Source organism: Myxocyprinus asiaticus, chromosome 13 (genome assembly GCF_019703515.2).
Source record: "Myxocyprinus asiaticus isolate MX2 ecotype Aquarium Trade chromosome 13, UBuf_Myxa_2, whole genome shotgun sequence".
In the NCBI taxonomy this organism is placed as follows: Eukaryota; Metazoa; Chordata; class Actinopteri; order Cypriniformes; family Catostomidae; genus Myxocyprinus; species Myxocyprinus asiaticus.
Window position 1 is genome coordinate 43,252,421 of NC_059356.1, and position 14,345 is coordinate 43,266,765.

General features: G+C 42.2%; 1 protein-coding gene across 4 annotated transcripts in view; it reads left to right on the forward strand.

Moving 5' to 3' along the window:
* grin2ca (glutamate receptor, ionotropic, N-methyl D-aspartate 2Ca) overlaps window positions 1-14,345 on the forward strand; it is a 107,446-nt gene that overhangs the window by 75,409 nt on the left and 17,692 nt on the right. For all 4 annotated transcript variants that reach the window (XM_051713703.1, XM_051713704.1, XM_051713701.1 and 1 more), the window contains exon 6: window positions 9,122-9,333. In XM_051713703.1, coding sequence (XP_051569663.1) covers window positions 9,122-9,333 — 212 coding nt within the window. The remainder of the gene's footprint in view (window positions 1-9,121; window positions 9,334-14,345) is intronic.

A 14,345-nucleotide genomic window follows, 5' to 3' on the forward strand; every position in this document is an offset into this window, starting at 1 on the left:
TATAGGACGTAAGTTAAGTTTGAAAAAAACAAAGAAATATCAATGTGGATGTCAGTTGTGAGTAGAGAATTTTTATTGGCCGTCATTTCCAATCAAGCTTTTAATTTAGCTAAATTATGCAAACAGTGTGAAAATATTATTTAATTGTGTGTATTTAGGATACATAAAATGTTTGCTATGAACCACACAATTCTATTAGACATAATACAGAAATTGAGATGTGGTGGGAATTTTCTTGACTTTAATAAAAAACCATATATATATATATAATGAAATAAATCTCCTGTGATGATTGTACTGTTGAACATTGCAAGCAGACAAATAAAAAACAGACTAACATAGGTCAAATAATTTGTCTTTGGAAGAATTTGATGAGGAATGTGACTTACTTTAAGGTGCACTCAAGAATGTTTTCCTCATTTAAATTTTACTTCTAAATAAATAAATAGTAATTTTGAAAAGTATGTATAATATCATGAGTGCTCACATGAGATGAAGACTCCAGTTGAATCAGTAACCTTATAAAAGCTGTTTTATTCCACTTGGAGTGGGTTCCCCTCATGGGGGCTGCCATGTTAGAATCACATGACCAGCTGAATACTACTCGCTTAATCTCAGTAACCGCCCTGTTATTGGACACTTTCACTCACGGATTAAATTAATCATGGCTTACTGTGAATAGTGAACTTCTACAGTGGCTTCTGTTACTAAAATCTATTGAGTTTGAATGATGCTGCATCCACGCCACTAGATGTCACTGTAAGAACAAGAAGACATATTTAAAAAATTACTACTTTGCACCTTTTAGCAAAAGTACCCATTTGCTCTCCAATCAGTCTCACTGCTATGTCAAGGAGAAGCAACTGAGATGCTAAAGAGATATTTGTTTTTTTTCCTTCCGATGGACTGTCACTGGTGTCTTCCCATAATATTTACAATCTCACTATCCCTGTCTTTCTCGCTCTCTTTCTATCAGAGACACCATTGAGACAGTGGTCTTCAATCTAGCACCAGCTCACTCTCCCTGTCGGGCACCCTGACTGATTTATACATGAGTAACAAAACACAACTCACAGTCATTTGGTTTAACATATATTTTCCCCTTGCTGGATTATACTCACTCTTGCTTTTTTTTTTTTACTATATTCTTTGAGCCTGATAAACAAAGAAAGCTATATTTTACTTTCTTCAAAGAATCAGCCTTCTTTCATCCTCTCATGCATTGTCAAAGAGTTCTTGGTACATCATGACACCTGACATGATTAACTTCCTTTGATGAAATGGATTGCCTAGAGATGGCAACTTTTTCCATTCTCATTGGCTGACTGTTTCTCCATTGTCTCCTGCCTCAGGTGGGGTGATATACAGCTCTTATCTGTATCTATTTTACACATCTATCTTACCACCGTGTCAGGATCCTGGCACTTTGTCAGTCATGTTAATAGTGGTGACAGGATCCTGACACCCATGTTCTGTGTTTGTGTTTTCATGTTCAGAGAATGATGTCTGGGTCCTGACTCTTCAGCCTAGTTCAGTTTCTGTTTCTGCGTCGGGTCGACACTCATGCTCCATGTCTCGTCTTTTGTGAGTGCATGGCTTGGGTTCGGTCCTCTTGCCATGCGCTCTTCTGTCAGTCTTGTGTTGTGTGAGTGCACATGGCTGTGTTTGGTCCTTCATCACCATGTGCACTCATGTCTGTTTTAGTCTCTTGTCTTAGCACACGGCTTTGTGTTTGTCTGCCATGTGCTTCCCTGACCCTGCCTCCTCGTTATCCTCATCACTCTCCCTTGTTTATTCCTTGTTAATTGTCTTCACCTGTTTCCTCATGTGCCCTACCTTTATATATTGTGCTTGCTTTCCTCTTGTGTTTGTCGGATCATTTTGTTTGCTCTGTCTCCAGTCTGGTTTGTATTTTTTCTTTTAGTTTAAAGTTTGTTATCGTTTGAGTTATTTTATTTAAATAAATCATATTTTTACTCATTCCTGCTATTGGGTCCTCATTCCTGACATATTCTGTGACAACATTCTGACCAACATGGACCCAGCAGGAATGAGTTTTTCTTTTTGTTCACCTCTTCCTTCACGATGCAGAGCCGAGCAGGCCAGGAAGCTCTTCAAAGTTCATCAGGAGGACACGTCAGTGAAGGGGTATGCGTTGGAGTTTTTGGTGCTGTCCTTGGGTCTGGGTCACAATCAGGCCAGCCTTATTCAACACTTTAGGGCTGGTCTGAATTAACCCATCAGATCTTGTGTCCCAGAGATGATTGAAGGAGGAAGTCTTACTGCTACAATCAAGCTGGCCATGAAGTGGGATGAGTTTATCTCAACATGTGCCTCAGAGGACTTCCTTCCTTCATCCCAGCACGAGGACAGCGATACTCCCTCACCGGTGGTGGATGCTGTGGCCCCCCACCCTACCTCTCTGAGGAGGAAGAGACAGGTTGCTGCGGCCAAGCTTGTTGCTGACCGCCTGGAGGCGGAGGAGCCCGCTGCTGACCGCCTGGAGGTGGAGGAGCCTGCTGCTGACCGCCTGGAGGTGGAGGAGCCCGCTGCTGACCACCAGGAGGCAGAGGAGCCCACTGCTGACTGCCATCCACAAGAGGATGTGGAAGAAGTGAGGTGTTTCTGCATCCGAGTAAGCTGCAGCCCTACACGAGGGGTCTGACTCTGCTGCAGTGCTACTGGAATTGTACGAGTCCACTGCAGCCCGCCACAAAGGGTCAGAGTCTGCTGCTATCCCTTGGGTGGCCACTAATGTCCCTTTGCCTGTGGCCGTTGATGAGACTGTCCAGTTCCCCATGGTCGTCAAAGATCCTGTCCAGCCCCTTGTGGTCATCGACAAGTGTGTCCAGTCATCAGCGACTGTCGCCCACTCTGACACCTCGCCAGCAGCTGCCGCTCAATCTGACTGCGTCCAGCTCTCTTCGGTCAATGCCCAGTCTGTCCAGTGTCCGCTGTCCTACCTGACCCCTGTCCAGCGGCTGCCACCCAGACTGACCCCTTCCCAGTGGCCACTACCCAGACTGACCCGTACCCAGCGGCCACCGTTTAGTCAGTCCAGTTTTCTGCAGCCGCCACACAAACTGACCCTTGGCCAGTCTGTCCAGACCTCTGGGGTACTTGCCCAGTCTGTCCAACCCTTCGGGGTCCCTGCCCAGTCTGTCCTGTCCTGTGCCACCACTGACCTCTGCCCAGCAGCCACCACTGACCCCATCTGACCAGTGGTCAAGGACTATCCATTGCTGAACCCAGCTGCTCGGACCTTGCCTTGGCCTCCAGGTTCTCCTCTGGCTCCGTCCTGTCCTCCCGGTCCATCCAGGCCTCCGGGACCTTCTCCAGCTCTGCCCTGGCCTCCCAGTCCATCTAGGCCTCCGGATTCTCCTCCGGTTCCACCCTGGCCTTATGTGTCACCCTGGTCCCCTGGTTTGCCCTACGTCTTTGGCCTCATCCTACCTAGACTAAGCCATCCCCCTCGTTTCCCCCTCCAACCATCCCTGGTCTGTCATCTGCCCCTCGGCCTGGCCCATTCCATTTCCCCAGCCTCCCGACCCTGCCCCTTACTTGGAGCCATCCACATGTTTTCCCCCACCATCCCTCCCTTGGTTAGGACTTCTTGTTCCTCTGGTCCTGCCCTGGTCTGTGCTTCCTGTCCCACACTGGTCTGTGCCTCCAGCCCCGCCCTAGTTTGTGTTTTTGTCTGTTATGTTTTGTTTTCTGTTTGATATTCCCCTTTTTGGGACACCAGGTGGCATCCCTTTGAGGGGGGTAGTGTCAGGATTCTGTCACATTGTCAGTCATGTTTATAGTGGTGATAGGATCCTGACACCCATGTTCTGTGTTTGTGTTTTCATGTTCGGAGTATGGTGTCTGGGTCCTGACTCTTCAACCTAGTTCGGTTTCTGTTCTTGGTCGGGATCCAGACACTCATCCTCCATGTCTCATCTTTTGTGATCACATTACTTTGGGTTCGGTCCTCTTGGCATGAGCTCTTCTGTCAGTCTTGTGTTTGGTCCTTCATCACCATGTGCACTCATGTCTGTTTTAGTCTTGTGTGTTAGCACATGGCTTTGTGTTTGTTCGACATGTGCTTCCCTGATCCCGCCTCCTTGTTACCCTCATCGCTCTCCCTCGTTTAGTCCTTGTTGTGTTAATTGTCTTTACCTGTTTCCTCATATGCCTTACCTACAAATATTTTGCTCCCTTTCCTCTTGTGTTTGTCGGATTGTTTTGTTTCTCATGTTTAGTCAGTGTTTTGTTTGCTCTGTCTCCAGTCCAGTTTGTGTTTTGTCTTTCAGTTTAAAGTTTGTTATCATTTTGCTTTTTAGCTTTTCTCCCTTGTGAGAGTTTGTTTTTCCTGTTTTCTATACTTTTATTTAAATAAATCTTATTTTTTACTCATTCCTGCTATTGGGTCCTCATTCCTGGCATATTCTGTGACATGTCGGTCTGCTGGTGCTATGCCATTCTAGGCCTCTTGCGCTGCAAATGTAATTTAATAGGTAGGTCATTTATTAGGCAGGTATATAAGCAAATCGTACTTTTCAAACACGGTGAGGCTGAAAGCGGATAAACTCTTTCTTTGTGGCTTAGTTGGAGTCATCTTCAAATGACACCTTCTTTCAGAAGGCTGTTGAGAGGCCCTCAGGTGAGAGAGAAGAACATTATGAAGAAGGAGGTGCCAAAGGTTGGCCTTGCTTGAGGTGCTGCACTGTGATTTAAAGCAAAGCTATAAAGAGCAGTATACGCCTTAAGACTATTTCTCTCCATTGTATCTCTCATAAGTATTGCAAAATAGACAGTTTGAGAACACGGAAGTATGCAAACAATGAGTGGCAGCTGAGCAGGCTTATGAAGTGGAGGCTGTATTGTGATTGGATGAGACGCCTGATTGAATGAATCCCAAGACCTTCCTGTTAGAACTACGCTTCACTTACATAACTGTCTCTAAAATAACCAACACTATGATAACCAACTAGCACTATGGTAACTAGAACTATTATAACTTTCTCTATAATAACCAACACTCTGATGACCAACAAGATAATAACTAGTACAATGATAACTAGCAATATTATAACCAACATTATTGGCACTTTTCCACTGCACGTTACGGTTCAACTTGACTCGATTCTGTACGCTTTACTTTTCTGAGCTTGCTTTTCCACTGCAGTTTAGTGCCGCCCCAACGTGGGTGGGATTATAGGCTGATCTTCATAGTTGTGCCACCTCTACTGCCGTGACATCATCTTAAACGTGACACAAACATTACTGACCATAAAAAATAACACGACCGCTAACTGTTAGCTACTAGCTCATTGTGCTGCATAAAGCAGTTGTTGCTTGGTGATTTTGCCTGGTTGTTTTAGAAGCAAGCTTTCCAGTAGCTGGTCAACTAAATAAAGTGAAGCTTTCAAGCAGAATATAGAGTTAACGTAACAAAACGTACCATCCTCCATCGTGGACTATAACAATGCAGAGTCCAGGGCACTCTCCCTCCCATTGCTCGCCGGTCTATTGCCATAGATAGCATCCATTTGGTCGAACCACTTCCACTTCCTTCTGTTTGAACCACTCCGGCTGTTGTGGTCCTTGATGGTTCTGTAGTCACTTTTAAGTTTTTGACTGTTGATAGGTCTGGTGGTAGCCGTGTGCGTCCAACAGCTGAGACACTTCCTGAAAGACTTTTTCGTTTCGCGTCATTTCGTTCGTCGCTAATGAGAGGAATGTCTGCACCTCGTTTATTGACCACGGCGTGGTCAATAAACAAGGTGCAGACGTGCAGTGTGCACAGACATTTAAACTGCAGTGCGCACAGACATTCCTTTTTACAATTCGAAAGTCACGTGAACAAATGATATTGCTGTTGCTGTTGCTAACTTTAAAACTAGTGGGTTGATGTCCTGTGTCGCAAATCCAGTGATGCTGGTAGTTATGATTCTCTCTGACCAATCAGTGATCTGCAGGGTTTTGACTTCACATTTAGTATCGGCTTGGCTCGCTTGGAACCTTGACCGAGGTGGTACTAAAAAAAGTACCAGGTACTATCCACAGTGGAAAACCCCCAAAAAGCAAGTCGAGTCGAGTAGAGCTGTACCGTGCAGTGGCCTCATATGATAACTGACACTATAGGACAACAAGCACTATGATAATAAACACTATAAAAACTAGCATTATGATAACCAACGCTATGATAAATGTCACTAGGATAACTAGCACCATGATAACCGACACTAACTAGTACTATGATAAATGACCCAAGTTCAGCCATAAAACTCTATGTGGCATAAGCCGATAGGTTCTTTGAAATTGTTATCTGTTAGCCAATTGGGTCACTCACATGTGACATGTTAAGTCAATCGACTTGCATGGTGTAAGCTAATTGGTCCTTTGACATGTAATCAGGTAGCCAATTACCATCTTTCTCTTTGTCTAACATGTAAATTGCTCAGTCCTGCAGATAAGCTGGATGCACTGCAGTGCATATGCTATTTGCTTAGATGGTTGCTGGGGTTTTTCTTCTATCAGCTTGCATGGAAGGTATGCTTTTAGCCTGGACACATAGAAGTGTGTCTTTAACAAGGTAAGCCTTAGCCAAATCTGGCCTGGCACACCTTACCATCTCAGGTCATTAGATTAAAAATAAATCCATGCATAGCTAGTCTAAGGGCGTGTTCACACTTGGCAGGTTTGGTTCGATTAAAACAAACTCTGGTGCGATTGCTCTGTTAGTGCGGTTCATTTGAACAAGTGTGAACGCTGCCATCTGAACCTTGGTGCATACCAAACAAGCGGACTGAGACTCCTTGAATAGTGGGTCTCGGTCCGCTTCCAAAAGAACTCTGGTGCGGTTCGACTGATATAGTATGAATGCAGCATGGACCAAAGATGTCTAAATGGACCAATAACAGGAAGTAATTTGCCTTTAATACTGACCTCAAGCATACCTGGTTCTTCTCATCATAGGAGCTATGTTGCCCATTACAGTTCGGTACAGGCGTCGGAACCGCCGTCAACTGTCCTTGCAGCAATATCTTCATTTGTGTATGCAACGGAGGAATTCCTGACACTGTTTTGACTCCTTTACACATTTTATTAGCTCTTCGTTTGTACTCAGCTGGTAAAAATACCACCATATATAAATCCAACGAGTGCATTTAGCCCAGCAGCCAGCATTGTTTTAGATGTTCGGTAAGTTCTGTCGCAAAATATACATCATAAAAGCTGTCCAATCAGGTTGTGACTTTTTCCTGATGCCTTTTATTTCGTATCTTTAGGTTTGATGTTAAAATGGCCAGTGTGAACGCTAAGCGAAACAGGACTAAATGTATAATTTTCTTTTTTGGTCCGGACCAAGAGGACCAAACTACAAGTGTGAACACACCCTAAGTCACTGGTTAAATAAGCTCTGGGCTTTCCTGGTCCAGGTACACATTATGAGTTAGGTCACTAGCAGCCATTTAAGCCATTCGTCCAAGGAGGCCGAGGCACACATAGAAATTTTGTTAATTAGCATTATGCCATTTGGCCTGGCTAAGGCACACCTACCTAGCATACACTCAGTGCACATGGCTCTTTGGAGCAGCAGCAGTACACAAGTCTTGGCGATAGACATGCTTGGTCAGGGGGTTGTTTTGTTTTATGTGTTATGCATTTTGTGCAGCTTCCCTGCTTTGTTGGGGGATTGTTTGTATGTTCTATATGTTCAGCTGCATGTCCTAAATGCTTGATGCAGCATGTCTTGCGTTTGGTCTTATTGTGCAGCAGCAGCAGAATGTTAACATGCTTAACTCAGTATGACTGTGTAGCAGCATAGCAGATTTAGTCCACCAAAACCAATACCTGATCAATATTTCATACCCACATTAACATGCTAAATCTTTCTTGAGAGCTATCATGGCTGAAATGACCCGAGTTCGGCCATGAAACTCTATGTGGCACAAGCTGATAGGTTCTTTGAACTTGTTATCTGTTAATAATTTATTAACCAATTGGCTTGCTCACATGTGACATGTTAAGCCAATCAGCTCGCATGATGTAAGCTGATTGGTCCTTTGACATGTAATCGGGTTGCCAGTCAACATGCATCTCTCTCTTTGTCTAACATTTAAAATGCTCAGTTTTGCAGATAAGCTTGTTTCACTGCAGAACGCTGTGAGAGTTTTTCTCTGAAACATACTAAATCTTTCTGAGAGTTGTCATGGTTGAACTAGCATTATGATAACCAACACTTACTTAACTGTCTCTAAAATAACCAGCAATATGATAACCAACACTAATAACTAGTACTACGATAACTATAATAGGGGATAGTATGTGAATAAGATGCAGGATTTTCCACTTAAATAGAGCACACTAAATTTCCACAACGGTTAAGTGGATTCACTCCTGACAGATTCTGCATTGGATGAAAAGAGTGGACAGTCTTTTTCTAAATAATAAACAGTAATTAGTTTTGCCATGTGGTTCTCTATTGATGACAAATGCTAGCCAATATTTTACAATTTGTCTATATTGCTAAGCACCATAAAATCTAATGAATATAATTATTACACAAAAATCCACACTAATAAAGGGCAACAAGCAGAAAACTCTGCTTAGTCAGAGAATCACATCTGCTTGAAGTAATTTACAGAAATGCAATCTTGTTTTCATTTCCCTGATTGAGTGGAATAAAAAGTTTTCATATTGTGTTTATTTTTCTCATGGGTCTTGTCTGTGGTCTCACAAAACTAACAATGATGTTTTAAGCCTGTTCATTCATTTGCTATGTCATAATTAAGAGGGAATTAAATAACAATCCAAGTGTAAAAACTGCAGTAGAAGAAGATGAAGATAAATAACTGTGTACTTTATTATATACACTCTGATACTTAAAATGCATTATATAGATATATTCTGTAGTAGCAAGTGAGGACTTGGGACTATGCACATTCTTGGTCTTGACATTATTGGCAATAGTGTCCATCTCGGCAATAAGCAAAAATTATCAACATGATATCACTGTGAACCCAGAACTAGGACAATGCATATTTGTATGCTGTTCAACCCCAAAGCCTTAAGCTTATTTTGAAGTTTGTGTTGAAATCTCTATCTAACAGTTTAAAATCTCTCTTTTCAACAGGTGGGAAATTATGAGTCTGGTATACTACAAATGAGGTATCCAGTCTGGCCGCGTTACGGGACCTACCTGGAGCCGGTGTCTGATAATCGTCACTTAACAGTCGCCACATTGGAGGAAAGGCCTTTTGTTATTGTAGAGGCTGTGGATCCTGTTACTGGCACCTGCCTTAGCAACACTGTCCCCTGCAGACGCCAGTCAAACAAAACAGAAACGTAAGTAACCAAAGTTTGGTTCCCTATCTGTCACTCACTCGACGTTGTGTCAATGTAGTGACACTAGGGGTCACTTTTGGGAGCCCCAAACACCTCTGCTTTTGAAAAAAGGCCAATGGGAATTGGCGAGTGGAATTTGCATGCCATTACCCTGAACATACGGGTATAAAATATATATGTGTGTGTGTGTGTATGTGTCATGCTAAATATATATATACTGTATTGTATGTATATTGTACCAATACATATCAGTTTCTGTGAGGATATGTACATTCCTACTAGGACTTATTTAAAGCTCAACAACGACAAACCGTGGTTTACAGCAGAGCTCAGGCAGCTTCGTCAGGCCAAAGAGGATGCTTACAGGGGTGGGGATAAAGTCTTGCACAATCAGGCCAGGAACACACTGAACAGGGAAATCAGAGTGGCTAAAAGAAGATACTCTGAGAAGCTGAAAAACAAGTTTTCAGCTAACGACCCTGCATCAGTGTGGAGTGGCATCAAACAACTCACAAATTACAGGACCCCCTACCCCCAACCTTGTGGTGGACCAACAATTGGTTGATGACCTGAATGTGTTCTACTGCAGATTAGAAAGGCTCAATCTCACACCCCACACCCACTCTGACCTTCACTTCACACAAACACCAACACCTCCTGCAACCCCCCTCCTCCCCCCTCCTGCTACTCAACCTGCACTTAAGATCTGTGAAGATGATGTGAGCCGTGTCTTTTGGAAACAAAAGATGAGGAACGCTTCAGACCCAGATGGCATCTCACCAGCGTGTCCTTGATCCTGTGCTAACCAGCTGACCCCCATCTTCACACAGATCTTCAATAGATCACTGGAGCGGTGTGAAGTCCCATGCTGCTTCAAATGCTCAATCATTATTCCTGTCCCAAAGAAACCAAAAATCACAGGACTTAATGACTACAGACCTGTCGCCCTGACGTCTGTGGTCATGAAATCATTTGAGAGACTGGTGTTGGCCCACCTGAAGAACATCACTGGACCCTTTCTAGATCCTCTTCAATTTGCTTATCGAGCAAACAGGTCTGTGGATGATGCAGTCAACATGGGATTGCATCATATCCTGCAACATCTGGACAGACCAGGGACATATGCAAGGATCCTTTTTGTGGACTTCAGTTTGGCTTTCAACACCATCATCCCAGCTATACTCCAGAATAAATTACACCAACTCTCTGTTCCAATGTCTATCTGTCAGTGGATTACCAGCTTTCTGACAGACAGGCAGCAGCTTATGAGACAGGGGAAACTCACTTCCAGCACATGTACAATCAGCACTGGTGCCCCCCAGGGATGTGTGCTCTCCCCACTACTCTTCTCCCTCTACACCAATGACTGCATCACCAAGGACCCCTCTGTCAAGCTCCTGAAGTTTGCAGATGACACCACTGTCATCGGTCTCATCCGAGATGACGATGAGTCTGCATACAGAAGGGAGGTTGAACAGCTGGCTGTCTGGTGCAGTAAAAACAACCTTGAGCTGAACATGCTCAAAACGGTGGAGATGATTGTGGACTTTAGGAGGAACACCCCAACATTGACCCCCCTCACCATTCTAAACAGCACTGTGGCAGCAGTGGAGTCATTCAGGTTCCTGGGCACTACCATCTCACAGGACCTGAAGTGGGAGACACACATTGACTCCATTGTGAAAAAGGCCCAGCAGAGGTTATACTTCCTTCGCCAGTTGAGGAAGTTCAACCTGCCACAGGTGCTACTGATACAGTTTTACTCAGCAGTCACTGAGTCTGTCCTCTGCACTTCAGTAACTGTCTGGTTTGGTTCAGCTACGAAATCAGACATCAGAAGACTACAAAGGACAGTTTGGACTGCTGAGAGGATTATTGGTTTCCCCCTGCCCCCCTCAAGAGTACATGTCTGCAAATTCTAGGCAAAGGGTGAGTACTTTGAAGATGCTAAAATATAACACAGTTTTTATTTATTTTGGATTTTGTTTAGTCACAACATAATTCCCATAGTTCCATTTATGTTATTCCATAGTTTTGATGACTTTACTATTATTCTAAAATGTGAAAAAAATTATAATAAAGAATGAGTAAGTGTTTCAAAACTTTTGACTGGTAGTGTATGTGCAATACACACATAGTATGTGCAATGTTTGTTATATTTATCCAACACATCCAACCTCTTCTGCCATTTAATTCCTCTGAAAAAAAACAAAAAACAAAACATTTGCACTGTACATAACAGATAAAAGATTTGTATTAGATTGCACAACGTATGTGTATGTGTGTATGTATGTGTGTGTCTGTGTGTGTATGTACGTATGTGTATAACTATTTTTTATTTTTTATTATTATCTATGTCTTGCTGCTGTTTTTGTATTGTTTTTGTATTGTTGTACACTGGAAGCTCCTGTCACCAAGACAAATTCCTTGTATGTATAAGCATACTTGGCAATAAAGCTGATTCTGATTCTTCTGATATATATATATATATATATATATATATATATATATATATATATATATATATATATATATATATATATAATATATAAGTTTATTGCAAAGTATTATGATATATAAAAAGGTGGACACTGCAAAGCTTGTTTGCTGCAGTTGTTTTGCCGCAACTCTGATTGGTGGATCTTTCTCTTCAGGATTCATGGGTAGTGTAGTTCTTCACCAGGTATTCCGCTATTAAACATGTTTTTACCTATAAAGTTGAAATAATGCGGACTCATGGCTTCAAAAGAAGCATATTCCATTGATTAACAGCCTCTGAGCTCACGGTAGATCTGTCTTTTAAGGTTTATAAGTTATAGTAAAAATCAGTTCCCCTACTGAAAAAAATGTATGGGATTTTTACTACCGGAACCAGACTGTTTCGCGTTATTACAAAATTCTGAATTTGTTTGGTTTACTGCAGCAAGCATGCTACAGACAATCTGGAACTCAGAAGGAAGTTTTGCATCTTACAATGGAAGAACAGGAAAAGAGTCATCATTTGCCTTCATTTTTGCAAAATACTGTATGCTATACCACCTCTGAAATAGCTGGTGGTCATGTGACTTGCTCAAGGGGACTACAAAGGCACATGAGGCAAGTTGATTTCAATTATACTTTCACCTTGCCAACAATGAGGGAATAACCCAGAAGATGCAATGGTCATTAATAACCAACCAGAGAGCAGAACATACTGATGACCAACCCTGCCAGAGCATTTTATCAGTGGATAATTAAAGAGACCTGTGCTCTGACATCAGTCTTAAGAGATAAGGGAGTGTTTTAAGCTTTTATCATATTACTGTACAGAATGAAGGACTGTGTAATTGTGTTGTTGTAGTTCTATTGGATGCAATTCTGGTGATTGACCAGCTGTTCCAGCTATTATGAGATGCCAGATTTTGGTATTAATATATTAGATATAACAATATTACACAGATGTCAGCAGAATCTATTGAAAGGGAAAATTCTGCTGAAAATAAAACAGATGGATAAAGAGAGAAAGTGAAAATATCAACTATTTATATGCTGAATGACAATTCCTTCAAATAGAATAATAGAATGGTAACCTTAAGGCCCGAAAACACACTCTACGTGAGTATGTGAATGCAAAGGCCATGATTTCATGCATTAAAGTGTTTCATAATTCAACAATTCATAACACAATGCAAGAACGCGTTGCATTCTCAGTCTTGCCACAAAGGGTGCTATGACGGGCATTTGCGCAAACTGTGCTGTTCATTTGTCATTTTTCTCTTTCAGATCGACTACTGTCATCTTTTGAAGAGAATCTTGCTTAGCACGTTAAACTGTCGACAAGATTATAGCTAGCTACTTGAATAATAACACATGCGGTTTAATGAAACAGGCATTTTAAAGTAATTCTATTGGTCCTTTGAGGATTGGGTTTGTTATAGACACATTCATGCAAAAACGGGAATGCGTACTTGCAATGCATTGGTCAAGCTTTCGCATCTGCATTGGTGTGTCTGTTCTCATATGGTCGTAGACAGATTTTAATAAAAAATGTTGGTGCTGTGTTGCACCGCCACTTGCTGTCCAGTGTAAATCTATGTGGTAAAAGAAGCTTGCGTTCAGCTCTGGATAAAGTTAACACTGTATCCTCTCATGAGAGCTGAGCAGTAATTAGTAGAGTTGAATAGAGCCATGCCAGACTCTACAGCAGAAGTTCTCAAACCTCCCAGGGTTTGCCTTCCCTCTTCAAATACACCATTGTGGTGGGCCTATTAACATATTACATAAGAATGGTTCCCTCGGGACGTTCTACTCATTACTTTGAGGCTAAGTCACTGAATATGCTGGGCTTCTGGAAACAGCTAAAGAAAACATACAACAAATAAACATGGATGAGAAAAGCAATACAAGCTTATGTGTGTGAACATGCAGAGATGCCACTGGAAGCTGGGTTAACTCTGCCGGATGAATCCCGCCAGCTGTCGTGACACGGGAGGAAGAGAGTGGGCTGTTTGTGTTGGGTCTCTGCTGATGGCAAACAAATCACTGGCTTTCTGTTGTTGTGTTGTGGTTTATGGTGATGATAGTATATGGGTGGGTGGGAGAAGTGTTTAGTGTTACTCACTGCCTCTAATCCCCTTTATGGTACACACCATTAGTCAAGAGATTACAGGGTAGGTTAGAGAGCGAATGGCATTAGAGCGTTCTGCAGCATCATCACAACGTCTTTATTCCTCTCTCTACTGTTCTTCCTCCTTTACTTTCTGCTTCATGATTATTTTCTGTTATGTTAGAATTATGTTCTAACAATGGAATATGGAATAGAATAGATGGAATAGAAATTTATTTTGGGAAAACAAGGGAAACTTTGCCATATGGCAATTCTGCAACACCATGGAAAATTTCAAAAGTCCAAAGCTAGTTTTTCTTAAAGTATCAATCTTCGTTGATTATCAACATAATTTTCACAGTCACTAAAGCCTAGCTTATCCTCACTGTTGTCAATCATAACTAATTGTGCACTCTTCTTGCCCATT